Source organism: Denticeps clupeoides, chromosome 7 (genome assembly GCF_900700375.1).
Source record: "Denticeps clupeoides chromosome 7, fDenClu1.1, whole genome shotgun sequence".
NCBI classification, from domain to species: domain Eukaryota; kingdom Metazoa; phylum Chordata; class Actinopteri; order Clupeiformes; family Denticipitidae; genus Denticeps; species Denticeps clupeoides.
Genome location: NC_041713.1, coordinates 24843926 through 24868313, shown reverse-complemented (window position 1 = coordinate 24868313; position 24388 = coordinate 24843926). Strand labels below are relative to the sequence as shown.

The 24388-nt window shown below is 42.9% G+C and overlaps 1 protein-coding gene across 3 annotated transcripts in view; it reads left to right on the top strand.

Moving 5' to 3' along the window:
- tead1a (TEA domain family member 1a) overlaps window positions 1-24388 on the top strand; it is a 29988-nt gene that overhangs the window by 2966 nt on the left and 2634 nt on the right. Inside the window, exons 3-13 of one of the 3 annotated variants that reach the window (XM_028986450.1) lie at window positions 5085-5348; window positions 15942-16006; window positions 17540-17602; window positions 18562-18573; window positions 19489-19623; window positions 20313-20359; window positions 20452-20513; window positions 20650-20774; window positions 21290-21463; window positions 22988-23128; window positions 23773-23925. In XM_028986450.1, the coding sequence (XP_028842283.1) occupies window positions 5147-5348; window positions 15942-16006; window positions 17540-17602; window positions 18562-18573; window positions 19489-19623; window positions 20313-20359; window positions 20452-20513; window positions 20650-20774; window positions 21290-21463; window positions 22988-23128; window positions 23773-23925 (1179 nt within the window). In that variant the 5' untranslated portion in view covers window positions 5085-5146. Of the gene's footprint in view, window positions 1-5084; window positions 5349-5667; window positions 5881-15941; window positions 16007-17539; window positions 17603-18561; window positions 18574-19488; window positions 19624-20312; window positions 20360-20451; window positions 20514-20649; window positions 20775-21289; window positions 21464-22987; window positions 23129-23772; window positions 23926-24388 lie in introns of those variants that run through there. The other 2 variants (XM_028986452.1, XM_028986451.1) reach the window with 2 other exon arrangements.

The following is a 24388-nucleotide window of genomic DNA, read 5'->3' as shown; positions in this document are numbered from 1 at the left end:
ATTATTATCTTATAATGCAGGGATTATAATGTTGGCATTAATTGTAGAGTACATGATTACATGGTTGCACACGGTTTATTCTGCTGATTGAACAGGAGGACGATGTTTTTCATGTTTGGGTCAAGATGGTCACATTGTGGCTACATTGGTCGGGTCCATTTGTGATGAGGAATGATTGGAATGGGAATTAAGGGCAGAATGTTTTGTGATCGATTTGAATATTATTTCAAACATTGGAGAGAATAGGACTGTTCTCTTATACTCTGCTTTGTCTAGTAGCGTGATTAGAAGAGGATATTTTTTTAACCGGTCATCTCAGTGTTCTATCAGAGGTTGCAGATGAACACGATGCAGTTCGTGGTGGCCTTTTGATACCAAGCTGTGTGTCCCTTCTGAACGGCTTCAAAAGGTCATGAGCAAACATTGGACATGCTGCCGCGGAGTTCACACTTATTTGAACATGTTGTCCCCTCTATTTCCTGGAGGAGGTATTGTGGAGCTACATGGAGGGAGCGGCGCCCTGGGAGGATGTCCGATAATGGCAGGGTCCGGCGTGACAAAAATTGCCAGCTCTTGGAGAATAGCTGCATTGAAGGGCCTGAGGATTATATCAGCAACACAAAGCCACGGAGGTTGGGGGTGGTGGGGTGACGTCTTGGCCAGAAGATTGTTTCACAGAGACTCGCCGAGCTGGACCGATTTTATTTATTTTTTATTGTAAATAACATGCATGCTTCCAGGTTAATTGGAATTTTATATGGCAGGGAACCCTGCTGCTGCTCACATTATTAATTATTTCTTCTGTGGCGCTGTGGCCTTTTTGTCTCACTGTGCACATTTTCCATTCATGTCATGCTTCAAATAACAAGTTTATCCTACTCTCAGCCGAAACTAGCCAGGGAATATGTTCAGTAAGCGATTCTGTCAATTTCTGTAAGTTTTCCTTATTTTGATCAGAACTGTAAGGATTTTGTTTCGTTGCTGATTAACTCTGATTTATCTGCTTCCTGCTATAATTCTGATTGCTTCTGAATGTGTGCTTATGTCGGCCTGCATTAGCGCTTAAGGAGAATGCTAAGGCTAGCTGTTAAGATAGGTCAGTCACATGATCTTCTATAAAAGCACGCCCGGCATCTGTTTCAGCACAGTGAAGCGGCACGCTTACAGGAGTATCAAGTTATTAAATCAGACTGCATCGCTGTTTAACTCGGCGTGAGAACAAGAGCGTCAAGACATGCTCAAAGTCCTCTGGTGTTATCATTGTGGTGTGCCAGCGGGAAAACACATGTCATGTTCCAGTGGGCGGAGCTAAAGACAGCAGGCTCTGCAATGGGATTAAGTGGGTGGAGCTTGCAGAGTCACTAATGTTGCCTCTTTTTATGATGTTGACTGCATTTTCTTGCTCATCATGCCTGAGAAACCCAAATGTTTAGCAGATGAGAAACTCATGGGAGTTACATATCAGGGGATGATGTGTCATTGCTTTGTCATCCTTGTTGTGTGAAGACACTGCCAGTAAGGAGTGCTGGAAAATGTGGATTATGCTGCATGGGCCTTGCTGCATGTTACTGGAGAATGCATTTCAGCACATGTGGCCGCAGTTTACAGACATTCTTATGTATGCAGGTCCAAATTTTAAATAAAATTTAATGACACTGAAATGTCCAAGTACACTGATGAAGGAAATATAGATTATATACTACTTTAACTTGATTTGTTCATGTATTTAATGTGTTGAATACATTAGTAAGAGTTTGACGTTTGACCTTCTTGCAGAAGCCATGTGCTAGCAAACTGTTGCATGAAGTTTTTACAGCCTGATAAATAATGCATGTGTTTAAAATGAATCAGTCTATTTGTAGTTCTATTTTTTATCATTATTTTTGAGACCGCAGTGAATTGCCGCTTCTGAAGCTGTTGAGGTTTTTAGCTAAATGTTATGTGAGCCATGTAAAGATCGGGTCTTTTTTTTTTTTTATACTCTGCCCTTTTATTATCTTTGTAGGTAGTAATTCATGTCTAGTAAATGGTTATTCATGCTTGGTGAACATATATCTAATTCAGGTATCGCATCATGAATAATTAAATTCTTTTGTTAATGCTGGATAATGGCTCTATTACCAAACACAAATGGAACCGAATCTATGTGCGTCTCCTTCAGTGCTGAATGCTTCATAAATGTTTCATGAGTAATTACTCCTTTTCTTAAAATAAATAAACACACCGGCATTTCATAATCGCGGCCGAGACAAAGCAGGCGCAGTAGTCTTCTAGACGTGGTGCAGATGACTCAGTGACATGGATATGGAGGGGCATTGTAACAATGACTCCACTTCTGCCAGGTCTCGTCTGGAGAAAAGGAGCAGAGTTTTGCACAGGCGAAAGCTGCCGGCACTCCACACAACGGGCGTCGCACTCGCGGTTTCGCCACCCAGCGCCATTCAAATGCAAAAGCCTCTCAGAGAAGAGCTTGAAAGGAAGAGATTTTTTTCCAGGTCATCCTTAATTGAATTTCCTGCCTGATGATAGACTAATAGGCCTGCGGGGACTAATGGTGTTGTACAAGCATTTCGTGTCACTCATATAATGCACTGAAAAGCTAGGGGAGAGGATTTTTTTCCCCTTTTTTTTACCCCTCCTTTTCCCTGCGATCACTTACAGACCCTGGGTTTCATTTTTGTTCCCTCCCTCATCCTCTCTTGAAAAAAAAAAACAAAAAAACAAACCCTTTCCATCAGATCTGTATATTTGTATTGTTGGTATGGAATGACTTTATGACCACTATGAGGCCAGGTTAGCCTCATCAAAACGCTGTGTGTGTGTTTTGTTTTTACACCTAACACTGTAATTTATCTATTTAGAAGTTTTTCCATGGTTTTTCCATCCCCGTGCAAGTTTATTGTGGGATTAGTAAGAATTTTGGATACACAATGTCCACATTGTCCTGATTTTTGCATGCCTTTTAAAAACAGTTTTTCTAAGAATGAAAATTATCCTTAAGGACAAATTGCTGTGTTTATGGAACTGTGCTAATATGAGTGTGATTGTTAATTACTTAAGAAAGGTTTAATTTCACTTAGCAGCAGTTACGTTTTCAAATTGTAAAAAGTGTTTTCATAGCACAACAACAATATTTTTGTCGTTTGATTGCCAGGAAATTTGAGACCCTTAATCACTGCACTGCCCTCTGAAGCATCCCCTGCATTAGCAGCGGTACAGTGAAATCAGAGCTATGTTACCTTGGAATTACAACTTTTTACATTCACATTCATTTTAAGATCACTTGTCATCCAGGACAGACTCTGGTTGGTCACCCAGAGCACAAGTAATTAAGCTCTTTATATTTGGAATGTATTATTCATGTTTTATATTATTATATGGGTGAACATCTGTAGCAATGCATAGTTTAGTATTGAAGTTAAACCTTTTATAGTAGAAAAACAAATGGAGGAACTGAAGGTTGTTTTCACTAGACAGCATTCATTTTAAAACACTTTAATCGAGTGGCAATATTAAGATTTAAAAAAAAATAAAACTGTCATCACAACTGTCTTGCTGTGTATTGAGAAACATTGTGATATTTTTGATATTGTGAACAATAGCATTTTTTATTTATTCCCACCTCTAGTCAGTAGTATTGTTTAGGAAAGTGCTGAGGCAATTCTGCTACTTAGAATAATGGTTCAGTATCATAAAATGCCACACAGTATATTTCAATATTTTTAAATCTGCTTGTAGCCATCCAGAATCCAGCGTATGGTCATTATAAAAAATATTTTTCCTTGAGATTGGATAATGAGAGTATGAACACGCCAGTGCTTGGTTTAGACAGGCAGAGGTAGCTGGCAAGTGGGTGAGCTCGACAGCTGCTGGCTCCGTGAATGTGTGCGGCAGGGTGGGCCGTGGCCATGCCTCGCCATTTGTTTGGAATGCAGTCCCTTGCCTGGAGGCTGAAGACGATTGTAAGTGTAGCCACAGTACATTGTTGCATGACTAATCTCCTTCTCCCATCTGCCACTGGGGCTCCCTGCTACAAGCCGTCCCTCTCCAACATCAAGCCCCGCCATATTGAGGGCCGCAGTGGTACCCATGGTGTCCCCAAAGCCTCTCGGCCCAGTGTTACCAGGGTTACACATAACTCTGCATCCTTATTCGCCCTACTCCTCATATGGCTTTAGTAGCATGATGACACACAGGACTGTGTTTGTCCCATTTGTCTTGTTACTGATTCCAGGCAAATGCTGGACCTGTTAAACAATTCATTTTGTGGACCAGCACTGGAAAAGCGGCTGGAGGTGGGGGTGTGTTTGGTGTATGTTTCTTTCTCCAGCTCACTCTGTTTTGTTTGATGTTCTTAAGTCTGTTAATTACAGAGAGCATGATAGAGCTGATGCTGCCTGGGTTAGACCTGTCAAGGCCAGTCCATTGCAGCTGGAAGTGGGACAGATCAGTGGACTGGCTTTCATGGCCCTGAAACTCTTCAGAAGCATGGGGTGGTTCTGCAGTGTCAGCACCAAGCACACAAAACCCAAATTCGGTCAAAGATTTGACCGCTCAGTGGTAGATCACACACACAGTCTTGGGCAGTGGTAGCCTAGCGGTTAAAGAAGGCCCCGCAATCGGAAGGTTGCCAGTTCGAATCCCGATCTGAGCAAAGCACCGTCCCCCACACACTGCTCCCCAGGCACCTGTCATGGTTGCCCACTGCTCACTAATGGTGATGGCACAATGACAATCACATCAGTTTCACTTTCACACACATTATGCATCTTATGCATCACTTCTGCAGGGACTATGTGTTTAGCATATAACTTGTACTTTTTATGTGTTGAGTTGTTTATAGAACACACAGCCTACACACAAGACTTTTACAGGCTTTTATAATGTTTTTTTTTATTTTTGGAATACTCTATATGCTATACTTCTTTATTATTCAAATCAACATGATTCATTAATCACATCAAGAAAAACTTCTCAACTCTTGTCATTTTGAACAGATGTGTTGGATTATGAAGAACCGCCAGATCTTGGCTCTTCAGATGCAGCCCCGACACTAAACTGTTTCCGTGTCTGTAAACCCGCAGGCTGCCCCTCTCCTGTCTGTGCTGGGCTCCAGGCGCTTGGCTCTGCCACTGCAGCCACCACCATGGACCCGAACAGCTGGAGCGGCAGCGAGAGTCCCGCCGAGGACATCGAGAGGCTGAGTGACTCTGCTGACAAGCCCATGGACAATGATGCCGAGGGCGTGTGGAGCCCCGACATCGAACAGAGCTTCCAGGAGGCGCTGGCCATCTACCCACCCTGCGGGCGCAGGAAAATCATCCTGTCCGACGAGGGCAAGATGTATGGTGAGTTTTTATGGCTATAAAGCAGCCACCTCGTGGCATCCGGTGCTGCATATTGCCTTTATCAAATACGGTTTTATTTAAATTCTTCCCACAGATTTATGAATAGGAAAGGTCGAGATGAGACCTGTGGCCGTTGAGTTGGTTTAGAGTGTGTGTGTGTGTGTGTGTGTGTTGTTAGGAGGGGGTGGGCTGTGTACTGTGGAGAGAGGCAGTAGTTCTGTCGTAAAGCCAGCGTGCACCATTAGCGAAGAGCAGATGGTCCTCCGGCTGCCACCAGCTGCGCACCCAAACCCCCCCAACCCCACTCCTGGGCCGGGTGATGTCATGGAAAGCCGGGGATATTGTTCCTCCCGCCTTTTTCCCTTCTGGAAGTTACTCGCTCCTTCTCCAGAAGCATGACTGGTGCTGCGCTCGACCATGTCTGTCTCGAATGTGAGAAGTGAAAGTAAAAGTGAACAGTCGGTCCTGTCAGCTCGACTGAAAGAATCTTTTAAAGCGGGGAGCAATATTTCCATGGGTCGCAGGACTTGAGGTATGTTTGGTATGAGAGCTTTTTGTTATTCAGCAAAGCAAAGACAGAGCTGGGTCACTGTTTTTCATGCAGCTTGGGCTCTGACACTTCATGGAATTTTTGTACGTAATTTTCTGTCCTTGTCCATTAACACAAAATGGCTCTTTTCAGACATTCCTGCTTCCTCTTGTCTGTTCCTAACACGCCGGCATTGTCTGCAGGCTGTGCCAGAATCCCAGAAATTCTCCTCATTAGCCCCTCCGCTCGTAATTCAGCGTTATTCCGCTCAGGCACTGTGCTGGCCACCCTGCCCTGTTCGAGCAGGGCCGCACTGAGGGATGATTAAACTTGTTGAAAGCTTTTAAATTGGGGGCACTTTACATCTTGAAGTGGCGCTCGAGGCGAAGCAGCGGCCCAGTTCAACAACTCTGTTCCGCACCTGCAGTACCTGGGTTCTCCACAAGTCCTGATCTAGAGTACCGGTGCTGGTACCGGTCTCTCTCTCTCTCTCTCTCTCTCTCTCTGAACAAGTGCAGGTTATACACACACACAGTTCCTGAATGTGCCTCAACCTTGTGCTCCCCCTTTCGGCCTGTTCAATGCCGTTAATTAGCAACAGTCTCTATAGCAACAGGCTCTTACTTGAAAACAATGTGTGTGGGTTTTTTTTTTTTTTTAAGCTGCCGCTAAGCTTATCATGGACTGTTTACCTGAGGGGCTTTCTGCTTTTCCTTTAGCCTCATTGGCGCTGGCAGCCTGCCCGAGTCGGGAGAGATGTGGAGTTGGGGAGGGAGGCTGGAGTTAATTGTAAAGCCGATGAAAACCACGGCGACAGCTGCAGTATGGGGTGGCTCAGGTCTGGAGCACCAGGAAGTGGCCGTGGACCCTGCTGAATGCAGCTCACTCGCCGTGCCCTTTATCTTGCTTTATTTTTCCAGGCCATCTTTCATCCCTCATTTCTGGCCACTTCGATGCCAAAATGCTCATAATTAGCATGTTTGTCTGTCCCCGGCACTGTGGGGAAACTCTCTTGCACAGTCATTAACCCGAGCAGAAGAGAGAATTCCTGTGAATTGGTGTCTGAGACGGCAGCGAAGGGTGGGTCTAATTGCGCTGCTTTCACTTCCGCTCATGCCTTCTCCCAGGAGAAGCCTTTCTTTGTGGCTCGGTGTTACCTAGTGCATCCTTTTGTGGTGAGAGAGTCTTTGGCTGGGCCGGGTTGCCAGGGGTGTGTTAATGAGTGTATGGCTGCAGTGATGCAGGTTGTCATAGTGCGCTCTGAAGACAGCTGCTGAATCCCAGTTGCCATCTGAACTTCGAAAACTCCTGATAGTCTGCTCTAGATTGACATGTTCTGATCCAAACATCTTATGCATCAATACTAATCAGTGAAAACAAAACCTCTTTACCTGGGCTGCAAGCAATTTTATTAATCTAACAAACCCCCGTATATCAAATATTTGTCCAATATTGAATTATATGAAGCGTAAAAAAACATGACATGATGTGTGTAGAGAAAGAGACTCTGAGATGCAATACAATATTGCTCTCCATATGTAAAGGAGATTGTAGGAGATCATTCATTAGATTACAGAGAGACCAACACCCAGTTCTTCTACCACCAGCTCTACATATCAACAACATTATAAACATTTACATTTACAGCATTTATCAGACGCCCTTATCCAGAGCGACTTACAATCAGAAGTTACAGGGACAGTCCCCCTGGAGCAACTTAGGGTTAAGTGTCTTGCTCAGGGACAGAATGGTAGTAAGCGGGACTTGAACCTGGGTCTTCTGGTTCATAGGCAAGTGTGTTACCCCTAGGCTACTACCACCCCACACTTATTAACACTTTCACGTTTTAATCAGAAGTATGTGAATTCTTTATGCTTTTAGACAGTCCACAAGATGACCTCTTGTTTATTTGGGAAGATCAGCTAATGTAAACTTTGATATCATAGAAGGTCTCAAACTCTGATGTTCGTGGATTATAGACCACCATAGCAATAAATGATAAATAAAGCCACAAGTCTAAATATAAACCTGCAGCCTCAGTTTTTACCTCAAATAGAACAGTCACCTTCACATTAGTTCAGTGAAAATGGCCTCACGTTAGATGTTCTGCCAATGAAATACACACAATCCCACCGCTTAATTTTTTGGTAAAGACATTCTTTCTCCTGTTTGCTATTCTCTGTGTTTGTGTCATTACCTGGGATGCCATAATGTTCCCAAACAACCAGTGTAAATGACACTGGAGGGTTCTGCTCTCACCATTAGCTGTAGTTCCTAGCTTGAGTCTGTTGTTTCCAGTGTTCCAGTTTCCAGGTCCTCCAGAATATGGCTTCTGCACATGCTAAGATCTGTTTATTAACATATTCATTTTCATATTGCTATCAAAAGAAAACAATCATGTATGGTTGAAATAAGTTTGATTTTAGACATCCATATTTCATTATGTGTTCAACACAGAAAATAAGTGTTTTGAAGATTGAGAATTCAGTACATGCCAACGTATTGTATATAGTAGTAAAAAACCAGAAGGACTTTGTAGCAGTGATGGTCATAGTACTTTTGGCTAAGAGCCTGGACTGCCTTGTACAAACTGTGTGTGAGCCATGTTTGTTTCCTGGAGGGAAAATATTGTGGGGTGATTGAGGTTTGAGTGTTCTTATGGTCATCCCCCATCCTCCCAAGCAATGTCACTCACATGATATGACATCAAATTTCACATACTTCACATAATAATTTCTCATAATCTGGTGAAACAAGACTGATGTACCATCTAAAGATCCTACCGGTAAAAGTTTTTGATGCTATTACTGATTTATGGGTCTTGAATTTTTTAAAATTATAGAACAAAACTGAAGCTGCAGGAATATGAAATAACACATGTGAGGATATATAATAATAATAATAATAATAATAATAATAATAATAATAATAAAAGAATGCTAAAGTTGAAGAATTGAGTCTCCAAAGCAGGGAGTTTTTGCTGTGATGGCAACATTCCACACATCTTAACAGATGGTTTCCAATAGTGCTGAACACTTTCACTCATGTTAACACATTCAATCATGTTAATGAGCATCTCATGACGATGACAATAATGAACAAAGCAGCCATGAAGGTGAAACAAAAAGCAGAGCTGTATTTATGAATCGCGAGTGGACGGGAAGTCGATCCACTTGCACCAATAGGCATGTAGGATGCCCATGACATAGTGAATGTTTATGCAGCTCCAAAACCCAGCCAGTGCTTCAATATTTTTTGCCTAAATCATCTTTTCATGAAAACTGTTAAAATCGCAGACACATTCAACTGATCAGATCAGTTGATAAATGAAATCACATGACACATGTGCAATATATGGTAATACCAATAAAAGTGTTTTTCTGTGTCCTAAAAAAACAATAATGATTGTTACATTCTGTTGATTTTAATCAAATAAAAAAAAAAAACAAGCCAGAAGGTTTACGTTGGTTATTGTATTCTTTCATACCTCTGAGTAAGTAATGTCTGTGACTTTATTTATTTTTATTTAATGCTACAGCTGACATTTGCACTTATTTTAGTCTTACTTGAAATGTATTTATTGGTTTTGAGTTTAAGAGCAATAAACATGTATTGGAATGTTAAAATGTGTTAGAATGTATAAATTGCTATATTATTCAATTAATGTTTGTAATATTTGATAAGGGAAAAAAACATGATCCATTAGATGCACTGTAAAAATAAATAATAATCTTTTAAAAAAATAATCATTTTGCCCAGGCCTAGTGAGAATGCATACACAGTGCCACATAGACATTTGTACGCAAGTTGTAGTAGTCCACAACAGAACGTCTAAGCATATTTGCAACAAGAGGCTCAAAAGTATTTATGTAAATTCTTTGTTGGGGTGAGCACATTTATGAAAAATTTGATAAAATGAATTGCAATTTGAATGCATTGTTATATGCCTAAAGGAATACTATCAGATAAATTTTTTTCACTACAAAAGACAAAAGGCAGTTTCCTCACCACACTAGAAGTGCATCGGTTTTGTTGCCACCAATGCTCTGAAACTGGGATTGTGTGTATACATGCAGCAATATCCAGCAAACCTGAGCTTCTCAAACCAGTATAAGTCTGGATATGATTTGAAAAACACTTCATTCTCCACATATCATTCTCCAAGTAAACACAGTTGTGGACAACACTGTGACATTCTGTCACATAGTGAAATTCTCTCTACAAAAGTCCTACTTCCAACCCCAGTCTCAATAATTCAGTCCTGAGCAACTTCTCGTGAAAACAGAGCATGTAAAAATGACTTGAATAGGTACAGGACAGTTATTGGGAACTGGGGGAACTGCTCTGGCTCTGAAAGAGCAGAAGTTGGGTCACCCAGCAGGAATAGGAAGATGGCGCTAAATAATGGCGGAGACCCTCTCCGCCATACCAGCGTAGAGAAAAAGGCTTGTGGTTAAAGACGCCATGTTCATGCCCTGAAAACACCTCTGGCACACAGGGCGCAGCCTCACACAATGGATGTGTACACTATGTTCCCACATGACTGAAATGACTCTGGAATTGCTCTTGTGGACTGTGAGGTCCCAACAGGGACCATCTGGAGCGTCCTCTCCTCTGCACCTGTTGCTGTTCCCTGCCCCCACACTGCACCTTCCAGAATTTTCCATAAGGAAATACAGTCAACATTGTGTGAAGGTAGTGTGGGTGCTCTGCTGCTTCATATTGTTGTGTGCGTGTATACGCACATATGTGTGGCTTGCAGTAAGGAGACGTGAGGTGTGACCACACTGAACATGTCTCGGCGTGTTAACCCCACCCTCCAACACCACCACACTCACACCCTCAAACAATTGGGGGAATGGGCGAGTGTTGAGAGGCTGGCTGATTAAAATAGAAACTAATATCATGTCACACGAAGATTCCGGATTTATTCCGAGTGTGGTGACAGTTTAACAAATCGCCACCTCTCAGCCCACTCCTGCATTTCCCACAAGCTGTGAGCGTGTTGTCCTCCATGTGTTTTCTGACTGAACGATGGATTACTCTTTTTGTCCTGATGTAGCAATGTAGTTTCATCTTGGGGCCGCTTTGTTCAAAAACTCAAGGTCAGAAGTACTGTTGCATAGCTGTCAAAAAAGTGCCTGTAAATACACTTCCCCGTATCTGGTGTGTTTTTTTCTTGTCTGTCTCTTGATCTTTCAAGGTTCTTCGGGGAAAGACAAAAACAACCAAATAATTACTTTTCACTTTGCTAACAGATCAATGACTTTCAGATTGTCTGCTATCTCCAAAAATCACAGCTCTGTTTCGTCCAAAGGTCATTATGTTTATCACAAAACATATTAATAACATATTAATGTGACCAGTACATCAAAATATTTTTAATTTCATAGAAATGATCTGGATCTTGAATGAGGGACCTTGATTGCAACTTTTGATGGTTGGATGGAGCGGACACATTTTTTACAGTAATATTCGAACGATAACATGAAAATAAATCCGAACAGGGGTTTTTACGCATTAAATAAATTTCTGAGCGAACTCTAAAAATGCTCACAGCCTCCATCAAAACTAATTTCCATCCCTGTTTGTAAATCACATTATTGAAAACATTCATTCTGTCCGACTGGGTAAAATTCACCTCCTTTCTTCCACTTGTGCTTCAAATTGGGATTATTTTCCTGGCAAATGCGAGATGTCTTCAGTGTACATTTAGCGTTCCAGTGCTAGCTGCATTAGACATAATGAAGAGGGGGGGGTAACTTGAGGTTGTTTGTATTTTTCGTGTGTGATTTCCAGCATACGGGTGATGTTTCCAGGCCGCCCGCCCTGTCGGATCTCGCTGAGAGAGCCTCGCTAACAGGAAGCACAGCTAATTACTCCCATTAAAGGCAACGGCTGCAGACCAACTACAATCGCTCTCATAAAGATGTACAGCTTTTCTTTGCTCACAAGCCCAAGCTTCTTTTCCTACTAAATACTTTTTACATGGTCTTCACAACTGTGATTTTCAGCATATGCAGCATAATTGTGGATGAACACTGGAAGTGGAGAGCTTTTCCAAATGACAACCAGGCTATTGTGGTCAGTGGCTTTTTCAGGGCACGCTTCATGCTCATTAGAAACGCAGCCAGCGCTTTAGCCTGAAGTCCTGCAGTTATGTTAAAAGCCATTCAAGTTGCTCTGCTCACCCCTCTCAAAGGATAAGCCTCAAAACAGCTGGCTCATGGTCCTCAAAACAAAATAAGCAAGTTGCCATTGACTCTTTATTCATTTTTTATTGTACAATGTTCGGGAAAGCAGACCTGACTGGAATTGCAATAGGCTACGGCTTCTTGAGTTCAGTTCGTCTTGACAAAAATGGTGGGATTACAGCGGCTCAAAACTTCAGTCATCCCGTTGGCAGGTGTCGTACTCTTGTTGGCCAAAGGTTTGGCTGAGGGGCAGCAGCTTGTGTCTCTGTCCCTTTTCATTTGTCCTCTTGTCCTTTGAATGTGCCTACTGAGCAGGGAGGAAGACGGGAGGGCCGGGGGGGTTGTCTGCTCATTGTGATGGAGAGAAGCTTCCGTCATGGTTCCAGACCATCTGACTTTGGCCGTGAAGTCTTTCTTAGGATCCCCCTTTCATTGCAGGGGGTGTTGCACAATGTTACAGGGCTCACCACCCTCCATAAGCAGCTGGCCATTTGTGTGTGTGTGTGTGTGTGTTATCGCAGGAGGACTGCGTTCGGGAAGTAGCTGTATTTTGGCCTCTTGATGATATCAGTGTAAGCTGCTTGACTCGGTGCAGGGGGATTGCTGGTTGCCCACCATCTGCTTCAGGACTCTGGCCTTTGGTTAATAAACCATGAGGCTTTAGCATTAATCAGCAAGGCGACAGAGCTGCTGCACTGCTCTTTATTAAGCTGGCCATTTTGTGTGGTAAACCTGTGGATCGTTTGACCTTCAAACGTTAAATAAACTCGCAGCCATTAAACTTTATCAGCTAGGGACATGCAGTGGGCATGTTAGAATGGTAACATAGTTAGCACTTTTTCCAATGCTTCTTTTGATACTTTTTGAGAATATATAACAGCCTCAATGTAGTAGCCATAAAAAAAATAAATATTAAGTAACTTATTAAGGGTGATATGGGAAATTTAGCATCTTCAGGGAAAACAAACATAATTACATCTTTATGACCTTATAAAGCATAATAAGTTGTTACTTCTAATACCTTTTGTTAGGCTACAAGGTTGGTTCTTGTAATGATTGAATACTAGTGAACCATCCATTTGCACTTTACCATGATGTGTGTATGTGTTGTCATCTATCCAGTGAAATACACAGAAGTATAATATATAAATATATCAAATCATGATAAAAGTGTGCATGACATTAAGTATATGGTGATGGTGATTATTTTTAACCATTTGCCACCGCCAGACATTTGACAAAAGCAAAACTGAAGGAAGAATTGATATCAATAATGGCCACAACATAAAGGGGTGGGGCTGTGGTTGTAGGTCTGCCGTACCTCCAGAACAGTCGAGTTTTTTTGTTGTTGAGTAAGAACTCTTCCCCCTTGTCCAGTCTTCCCCTTGCCTGGGACCTCCTGCTGAAAGACTCCATATTGTTGGCTCAGACCATTGTGATGCTAATGTGAGGCTGAGACCCTTGAGTCATCCATCATGACTGCCGGGACGGCAGGGCCATTGTGGGGAAGATTTGGGTCCATCTTCCCTTCACCTCGCACAGACCAGCGGGCTGGAGTCCCAGGCATTTTGGGATTGGAGAAAAAGGAACGGAAGGGATTAGGTCTGCTGTCACTGTGTAAATTTGGAATAATCCAGGAAGAAAGTTGGCAGTTTTTTTCCCCAGCGTAGCTCCTGTGTAAATTAAATCATGTACATTCAGCAGGAACGTTTTCTGCTGAACAAGCTAAAGCCCCTGCAAGTAACCATCTATCAGCAGGTCTCGTTCTTGTGTTCCAATTGGAGGATCTGGGGCGATTTCGCGATCGACTTGTCTCATTTTAATGCCACATTAAATTAAAAAGTAAGACCCAATTTTTGCTGAAGGAATGAAATCCCATTTCATGGTGCCGTTTGATAGCATTAGTTATGGTCAAGTGCTGGCAAAGATCCCACTGCAGCTCCTTCAAGTCACAACACTTGGAAATGACAAGCTAATGAGATTTAAACAAGCATCTGTTATATCGGTGCCTAGAGTGCACGCTGCTCCCTTGTTCTGAGGGTCCCTGCTCCCAAGTCTTGAAACGATGGTAGAAAATGCATTTCTTCCTCAAGAAGCCACATAAAGAGAGTGTTGCATGTGTGAGTGACCCACAGGCTATACCACAGCCAAGCTGTGCATCTTTAGATCTGCTGACATCACTCCCTCATGCAAAGGCTCATGGGAAAGTGGTCGAGAGCTTGCTAAATACATCCAAGCAGAATTACCAACTCAACCCTTCATTAAGAGCCTGAAGATCCAGCATGTGCCCAGTATTCATTCCGAACCAACATGAGGGACATGTCTTTTGAAGCTTCTTATGACTGCTTCTGCAACATCCTCACTCCACTCCTAGTATGGCTTGTCCAAGGCGGGTGATGGACGTTTGGTGGCTTCCCATGCCCTTTGCCTCAGCTTGACACAGATCAAGTCAGGTCGAGGGGGTCAACATGAGATCCATACATCAGGCTTGTTTAGTAACTTGTGGTCCCTCAGGCTTTATTTCCTAGAATAGCGATATGATGGCCTCTGACCTCAGCACCAACACAATGCCTCCGGCAGTGACCTTAACACCACACCTACACAACATTTCAACTAGGCCTGCAAATCTTAACAAATATAATATCAACATTCATTGTCTGGGTTTGTTTTAGTGAAATTGCTCAGGGATAAGAAATTGTACTTTGTAAATTGTCATTTGAGACTAAAGACATGCTTTTTGGATTTTTATTTCAAAGATTTTTCTGACATAGCTGTTTTTACTGGTTTCACTGGTTATATACTGACTGGAAATAATTTCACTCGAATGTTTTGTACATGTGAGTTGGTGTTATGTGGTGTGACAATAAAAGTGATATTAATTTGAAAAACTAAAAGATGATCATCTTCAGCTTCCATGAGTAAACGGATCGGTGGGCCAGTGTGAGGACTGAGATGTTTGCAGGTCTCCTCTGGGCTGATGGAGCTGCATTTGAGCTGTCATTTTAAAGTCAACCTGGTAGTTATCAGCAATTTGACTGCGTAGATTGTGCCTCCCCTGACTTTAATAAGCACATGTGATTACAGGAGTTTGCCGGCCAGGCACTGTTAAAGTTTATTTGTGATGTCGCTCCACGGTTTTCCTTCAGTATTTTGACTCTGTTAGTGAACAGCATCTCAGCATCCCGAGCTTGGTGATTAGTTTACAGGACTCGGAGTGTGCCCTCTTATAAACATAAAAGGGGAGGGATTTTCGCTCTTTTGTTTTTTTTCTTTTGAGTGTTTTTGTTCCTTCCTTCCTTTTTTTTTTTTTTTTTTTTTTAAGTATTCCAGCCTCTCTCTTTCCTAAGGTTGTTTTGCACGATTGCCAAGTCCCGCTGAGCATGTTTTCAAGCCACTGAAAAGAATGAATTATTCAGCAGTAAGCATGCTTACAGCTGGCCGTTTGGGGGCCTTTGATCTGGGAACGGGGCGTCTGCATGAATGCCCGTATTGTCATGTTATGTGTACACAGTGTGTGAGTGATTGAAAATAGTGAGGCCTGGGCCTGGCTCGGTAGAGATTACAGCGCAGGCACGCTGGGTGCGGGGCCAGTGCACAAAATCCCCAGATGCTGCTTGTTTGCCCGAGGTCACGTGTCGTCCCTGCGCTCCGTGTGGCCTTAACAAAATGCTCACTAAGAAAGGCTATTAAAGCCCCATCAACACACCTGTCAGAGTAATGCTGCTGAGTCAGGAGTGTGTGTGTGTGTGTGTATCTGAACAAAACACTTTTTCTAAAGAGCCAAAGTGTGCAGAAAATATTCAAGCTTTTGAAACAAAAATAAGAAGGGAAATTAAGTTTGTGTTGATATTTTTCCTTTTCTCATTTCAGGTCGGAATGAACTGATAGCGAGATACATCAAACTACGAACTGGGAAAACAAGGACAAGGAAGCAGGTAAATGTCTCAGATGTTAGCAGAAATGACATTTCAAAGAGTTCACACACACACACACACACACACACACGCACACTCACGCACACTCATGCACACACAGGGCTTTTGCCCCAGGACATATATTCTTCATCAACCTTAATGTTAATTTAGAACAGTAATGCTCCACTTTGTGAAGGAAATTGCACTACCATCACTATTTTGTGTTTAAAAGCTTTGAAACGGAAGTGAGATTATGCAGAATTTGTCAGTAAGGTGTTTGAGATATAATGGTCTTCTGCACACTACTCTGTTAAACCCAGGCCGGACCGACTGAAGCAACTGCATGTCTTAACACTATGTGGATTGGTGCTTCCCTTCTTACCCTGGTTACATCACATGACCTTTTTCTGTTGATCTAGAGTCAAAGCCTTTGTTAAGATTAGATTCATAAACAAAGTTGCTCCAATCCTCTACATTCTTGCTGCAATGTGTGTAGCAATAATTGAATAGATGATCAGGTTGAAGGTTTGTTCATGATTTCACTGTTTTCACACCACATTTTTGTTCCTTTTGAGATGATTGTTCTCCACTATCCTTCCAGGCTTTATTGGACAGTTCTTAACCCAGATGTAATCCTGTCAGTGATTGCCTTAGTAGTTTTATTTGCTTGTTGCAGGCAATATGATCACTGCACTAGATAAGGTTAAATACCAACTGAAACATGTTAACTTCTCCAACCCTACAACCGTAGGACATTATATCATATCCAACCCTGCACTGACACCATTTGCAGGCTCACTCTACCCTGGAAGGGGGTCCCTCTCTGTATCACTCCTTCCCAAGGTTTCTTCCTCTCTTTTTTTTTTCTCTCTCCTAGAGTTTTTTTTTTGTGTGGAGTTTTTCCTTGTGTGCAGAAGGGTCAAGTGTGGGGGGTGTCAACTGTAGGGCCTGTCAAAGCCCATTGAGACATACTGTATGTGATTTTGGGCTATATAAGAAATAAATGTTGTTGTTGTTGTTGTTAATCACTGCAGTAATCAAAAACTCTATATTTGCCATGTAAATCCAGGTGGGAGATTTGTGTTATCTGCATCACAGTGTTTTTGAAATAAAAGTGTTAAACGTGTAGATTGGAGAACCTTGAACCTCTGAACAGGACTGGTGTGACCCACTTCTCCAGCCCTACACATACTTCCTTTTGCCTATGTGTGTGTGTGTTACGGGCCATGAAGGCCGAGAGCCCTGAAGTACCCAGTGTTCCTTGTTAATGAGCTCAGTGGGGCGGCAGGCGCGCACTGGCAGGCCTGGAGTTGGGCTCATGTGTCTGAGAACACGCCTGCTCCCACCAGTCCAGCTGACTGGAGTCAACACCTGTTCAGCAGGCACCGCTCTGGCCAGCTGGCCTGCTGGGGGTGGATCCCAGCAACTGGGTACAGAAACATCAGGAAGAAGGAGTGACACCTGTACCCTGTCCCCTGGCATGTCCCGAGTCTCCTGCAGGCCTTTTCATCACCATGGTTACAGGCTCGCCCCTTTGTTTGCTCGTCTACTCAGGTCTCCAGCCACATTCAGGTCCTTGCCCGGCGGAAGTCTCGTGAGTTCCATTCCAAGCTTAAGGTAAGGATCCTGCTGGAAGTCTCCTCCCACTCCCTCCCTGTATGTTTGTGTGTGTGTGTGTGTGCATGCCTCACTTCCTGTGTCCGTTTCCGTAGTGACCAGCTGGATGCCTGCCGCTACGATTCCCGTACCCTAGATTCCGTGCATGTGATTGTTCTGCTGGTTGTTTGTGCTCCTGCTCGTTTCCTTCCTGCGGCTCTCAGAAGTGCACTGGCTTTGAATGGCACTCCGCATCGTAATGATCCGCTGAACGCGCGTGTGCCGTATGTGCACGTTTCAGCAGCACAGACCCCATCCCCCGTTTGTTGTGCATGATCACATAAACCCGGCACGACTCACACAGGGCTACTTGCTGTAAATGAGGGCAGTGTGTTGGCCGGGCTTGGGTGCGTTTGATGTGCAGACTAGTGCTGGGACTTGCTGCCAATTCCTGGCTGAGGCACCTCCATGAAATCGAGGTTTTGGTTCGGGCGCTGGCACGGCTCTGGTGCAGTCGTTCTGGCGACTTTTCCCCTCCTTCCCTCCCCGGGTACTACTGAACAGTCCCCTGAACGTCTGTCTCACTGTCAGTCCTGCCTGCTGCTGCTCTTCTGCTGAAAGTACTCATCCATTCCTGTCTCTCTCTCTCTCTTTCTCTCTCTCTCTAAATCTTACTAGAGAGCACACGGTAAAAGTGGGGATGTTTTGATGACAATTGTAAAGGATTAAGATTTGATTTGAAGAACCAAAGTCAAAGAGCTAAAAGATTTGTTTTTCGATGTTTGGGTTTTGAATATTAAACTGAAGACAAAAGTGTATTGTGTTTGTTGTGTGTCTTGGCTCATTATTAGCCCTTCTAAGCTGCAGGGTGTTTTACGTATGCAGACTGAGACTGTGGTGCTGTTTTCTTTCTATGGAAATCTATACAAGGTCCAAAGTCTTTTGAAACTGAAATCCGTCTTTAATTTGTTTGCACTCAGGTCACAAGCATGGTAAGTATCGGCCTCATTACTGGCCTCAGCTCTGTGGTTGGGCTTTGCTCTGCGGCTGCTGTGCTTCTGCTCACCCTCCTCCTGCTTCCTGGTTCAGTGTGTGCCTGTAAAATCACGCCAAGAATGGTGTATTTTAGCATTAGAAAGGGCCCGGAGGGGAGAGCGTCCTGACCCAGGCAGGCTCCTCCATGTGTCATGTTCCCCCCCCCAAATGCATCCGCTTGACCTCCATCTTCCAGAAATATCAGATGCACGTCTCATCCTAAAGTGCCAACTCTGGCAGCCCGATCGTCACAGCCGAGCAGCCAGTGGTCCGTCACCTTGCTTCTTATTGGGGGTGGGAGTCAAGAGTGATAACACTTTATATAACACCAGACAAATAAACCCCTCAGAATCCTGTGTGGAACAGTAGCACTGAATGACAGCTCGAGCCACGCCTTTTGTTTTCCTGCTGTGTTTGACTTTAATCTTGATTCATTCATACTGAATACCTGCGTATTTATAATGTATCTTTAGAGAAGGTATCGATTTTTGCTCCCACCCCTGCTTATCCGGCTTCAGATGCTCAGGGGCTGCTGCATGTGCTTTGATGTGATGCACTAACACTAATGCTGCGGCCGTAGCTACTGATGTACGAGAGGTTGGGGTCAGCACCTGGACTCTGCGCCATGTCTGTCTGGCTTTTTTTCACTGGAATATCGCGAGATGAACAAAGTCCGTTTTCCATTGAACCTTGGCAGTTATTGCATGCTAAAGGTCATCAGTGCTAAAATAATCTGAAGCGTAGCACATGTGAATGTCACGCCGTGGAGGGGGGGGGGGGCCCATGAGCTGCTCAAGTTGCAAGTTGATAGACGATTTTCAGCTAAAGCTAAACCCCGCATCCCTGTTTCTCTCCACGCCTGTTTTCCACAGGATCAGAGTGTGAAGGATAAAGCGCTGCAGAGCATGGCCTCCATGAGCTCGGCTCAGATCGTTTCGGCCACCGCCATCCACAACAAGCTGGGCCTGGCTGGCATCCCCAGACCCACCTTCCCTGGGGCTGCAGGGGTGAGTGTGTATGTGTGTGTATGAGTGTAAAAGAAATGAGCATACTAGATATGGTAGATATGTGACTTGTATAAATTCCTATTACTTAATATTAGGAATGCAAGAAAGGATGTTTTTTGATAATTAATATACATTTTCTTGTCTGGCATAGATTGAAGTAACGTTGCTTGTGTGATGCTGGTACGATGTCAATATGACAACACTCAACAACAGTATCACCATATCCCTACATACCATACATAATATGGAATGTTTTTCTTTTGAAGAAATTATGGTATGAATTGGCAGCACATAATAAGGTAACATAAAAATAGTTCAGCTTGTTTTTATGAAATATTGTGAAATAGTGTCGTCAACTGTTATATGCAGTCCAATGTCCAATGATGACACGAGTCTGTTGCTGACAGATTTAAACACCTTTCTTTATTAAAAATAATGATTATATCAATACCTACTTCTTAGGAAATAGAGGATATCGTGATGCTCTTTTAGAGTGTAACATGACGTTATATCATCATTGTGAGCGTGTGTTTGGGTGTGTATACATAATGAATCAGAGTAAGACTGGAATATTCTGTATTAATATTTGCTATGCTGATATTTGTGTGAGTGACTGGGTATTCTGGAGCTGAACTGCATTCGTATGTCTCTCATTCTAAATAACTGGACCTGATTAGATTTTGCTTTAGTTTTGGCAGGGCATGATTTCCACGGGCCAGCCAGGATCGTCACAAGAGTGAGTGTCCCTGTTTCTGTACCACTGTATCTGGAATGTTCTGCCGGGCCCCATCAGCTGACTTTTCCAACTCTTTGTTTCTGGTCATTCAGCATCAAGCCGTTTGCCCAGCAGGCCTACCCCATTCAGACAGCGGTGACCACGGCCATTTCAGGTAGAAGGAGCCCAGATGTGGAATTCAGTCAGTGTTTCAGAAAATATTGGACCATTTATTGGTCCAGCTTAAATGTTTTGATATTATTATTACTACTCTTGAGATTTTTGAGTGTTTTTACTGAATGTGTCTGCAGGTTATGAGACACCCACAGCCCCTGCTCCAACTGCACCAGCCTGGCAGGGCCGCTCCATCGGCACCACCAAACTCCGGCTGGTGGAGTTCTCTGCATTCTTAGAGCAGCAGCGAGACCCTGAAGCAGTGAGTGAGATTAGCACTACACACACACACACACACACACACATGGAGACTGTGGGCCGCCTGGTGTGTGATGTACGCTAATACACACTTCAGCCAGCGTGAACGTCCCACTCCAAGCCCTGTAATGGAGAAACGATGTGCTTACAGTCCGCGCTTTCTCATGTTGACACACACCATATATCATCCTGTCAGCTTCTCTGTCTGCTTATTTATTCCTCTGAACCTGAATGACAGCAGCCATTAATCTTTAAAATGTACATATTTTATGTTGGAGAATAGGTGTAATCATTTGTGCTTGGAGAACACAACATTTCATCAAGAAGTAAAAGCTTAGGGTTAGTGTTGAAGGTCAGCAGAGGCACTGAAACATCAAATAAAGGTGCATTCATTAAAGGGGGAATAAACTAAACTCAACAGGAACAGCAAGACATGGACACAAACATCCCTCAGCAACTCCTACAAACACCGCTGCACATGCTGGACTCTTCATCTTCATCTCCTCTGTCTTTCCCCAGTATAACAAGCACCTATTTGTGCACATCAGCCAGACCAATCATTCACACAGCGACGCCCTGCTGGAGTCTGTGGACATCCGTCAGATCTACGACAAATTCCCAGAGAAGAAGGGGGGTCTGAAAGAGCTATTTGGAAAAGGACCGCACAACGCATTCTTCCTGGTCAAGTTCTGGGTATGTGTGTGTTATATATACTCTGCTCTGCTCTGTGTGCAACAGGCTGCATCAACCAGGCTTTGTTTGAACACCTGTCTCCTTTTGCATGCAAAGAATTCTGGGAAGGGGGCGGTGATAATGAACGTCAACACCACCTCGCTTGTCTACTTTTTAGCGCCACTCCGTGGCTGTGTGGGATAATGACCTCATTATGACCTCACCACTGTCATGAACATAAACAGGAAGTAGCTATGCATGGGTGCTGCATTTACTGCATTTTACAACATACTGTAATAAAAACAAAAACTTCAGAATCATCCAAAACATTCAGGTAAGACAGGAATATTAACAACGGTTATGCATGGCCATCATCAAAGTTCCAAAACATGTAAAAAAAAATGGCCTAACCTTGTAATTCTACTGTTGAGTGCATACTCTGGATGCCTTACATTTTTTCATTAGGACAACACTTAATTAAAAATGTCAAAATTAATCAAATATTTGAAATATTTGTTGTTCCACAGCTACACAGCTATTTTTGAATAGAAGGATTGTTTCATAAAACTCTCGCACTTGCTGATTTAGCATTTTTGTTTGGAATAGACCAAGGCTTTCCGACAGCCAGCACTGCCATTACAGTCCCTGACAAAAGTCTTGTCACTTATCTATTTTGTAGAAACACCTGCTATTAACCTGACTTTTAATTAATCAATTGGTGTTAGAAATAACTCATATGAAAAGCTAAAACCCTACAAAATTATGTTTAATGCTTTGAAATGAATTAGTTTTACTGAAAAAAGTTTTATCATTTAATCAAGACAGAAAGGTCAAATTTTGGTAGTTCTGCTGCAGTGGAAATTTTTTGGAGCCAACAATCGGTCCTCTCGAACAGTTGACTTGCGGGGTCTACCTGACCCGGGCTTGTCAAAAACATCTCCAGTCTCTTCAAATCTTTTTTTTATCCTCTGTACTTGATGCTGAGACACATTGAAGGGGTCTGCCACATCAGCAGTGTATCTGGTCTTCAGCCTCTTGATAATCCGCACTTTAGTTTATGGGTGAATCTTAGTCATGTTTGCAGAGGTCTAGTTGCAGTTGATGTGAAGGTCTAGTGGACTGGAGTTCTTTTTATACACACCTGAGACCTAATTGATCCATTATTAGTCACAGGTGAAGCTCATATGACCAGGACACAACACTTATGTCTTTGCAAAAATGAACTCAATGGGCTTTACCAAGCTTTGAATATTAGAATACTTTTTGACAGTTTAATTTTGCACTGAAACATTATTACAAAAGCTGTTGGGAATAAATAAGCCATTTCTTGAAAAAAAGGATCTTGCTTAGAAATATATTTCAGTGGCACTTGAGGTCAGCAACTGCTACTTGAGGTCGGCAGCGGCAACTTTTGTCAGGGACTGCAGTCACACCTCCAATAATACAGATCAATGCAAGCAAATTAGCGTTCATGTGACCTGCATCTATTCTGCTTCTTCCAGTCCAACAGGCAACTTTGATTTTTACTCAATTCTCACCCCCCAGGCTGACTTAAACTGCAACATCCAGGATGATTCTGGGACATTCTACGGAGTTACCAGCCAGTACGAAAGCTCAGAGAACATGACCATTACCTGCTCCACCAAGGTCTGCTCCTTCGGCAAGCAGGTGGTGGAGAAAGTGGAGGTACAAAAACACACACAGCAGATCTCAGAGGAGCCCTTCAAACTGACAGCATCAACAGCATCTTCATCATAGCTGTTTTTTCCCCAATTCCAAAATCCAATTCCCTTCCCTGCAAAAACGTACCTGGAATTGCCATCTAAAGAGAGCAGATCCTCATTCTGTCCTTGCTCTAATTCACAGATGTGCTGTTTACAGTTTCTTCTGATGAATGCTAGAAGTTACTTTGGCTCCATGCTTAGATTGGCCTGTTTCTCAGAGATATTTGTCAATAAAATGCACTGAAACACCCAACAGCACTTGTAACAATATGGAATATAGAATGTCTGTGTAAAAGACATTTTTAGATAGCAGACTGATTCTTCTGCAGTACTCCACTCAATACTTTACAGCTAAGGAAGCTATAAATGAAACTGAAATACCTGCTTATGATAAAATATACCAGAGGCAAAGCAGTGCTACAAACAGAAATTAGTCTCTATTAAAAAAGGCTATTATGAAAGCATTCTTCAGATTCTTAACACTTTGGATGTCATCTCTGCAGAAATGGAGGAAGTTGCAATGTTAGGAATTGAGTGAAATAATTAGTGAATTAATCAGTCGGACGGTGAGGTGGACTGGAACATGTTTTCTTTCTGGTCCTGTAGACTGAGTATGCTCGCTTCGAGAATGGCCGCTTTGTCTACAAGATCAGCCGGTCGCCAATGTGTGAGTACATGATCAACTTCATCCACAAGCTGAAGCACCTGCCTGAGAAGTACATGATGAACAGCGTTCTGGAGAACTTCACCATCCTACTGGTGAGTCCGAACTACTGACTAGTAGATTAATGAAATAGAATAGTTCAAATAATAATATTCATAATAAAATTATTAACTTTACAAAACAATATTACTAAATTTTGCAATGTCTTTTAATTCAAACATTTTATATTATTGGATTTTCATTAGTTGTATTATCTTTTTTTATTTGAAATTACTATTTATTTCTGTATTCATGTATGCTATATTCATTACATAACCGTTTATTAAATAAAGAAAAGTGAAAGTGAACTGATTTGTCACATGTGATACACGGCAGCACAGCACCCAGTGCACAGAGTGAAATGTGTTCTCTGCATTTAACCCATCCTCTGAGGGAGCAGTGGGCAGCCATGACAGGCTCAGGGCGAGCAGTGTGTGGGGACAGTGCTTTGCTGAGTTGCACTTCAGTGGCCCCTTGGCGGTTCAGGATTTCGATTACGGGTCCACTTTGTTCACCCGC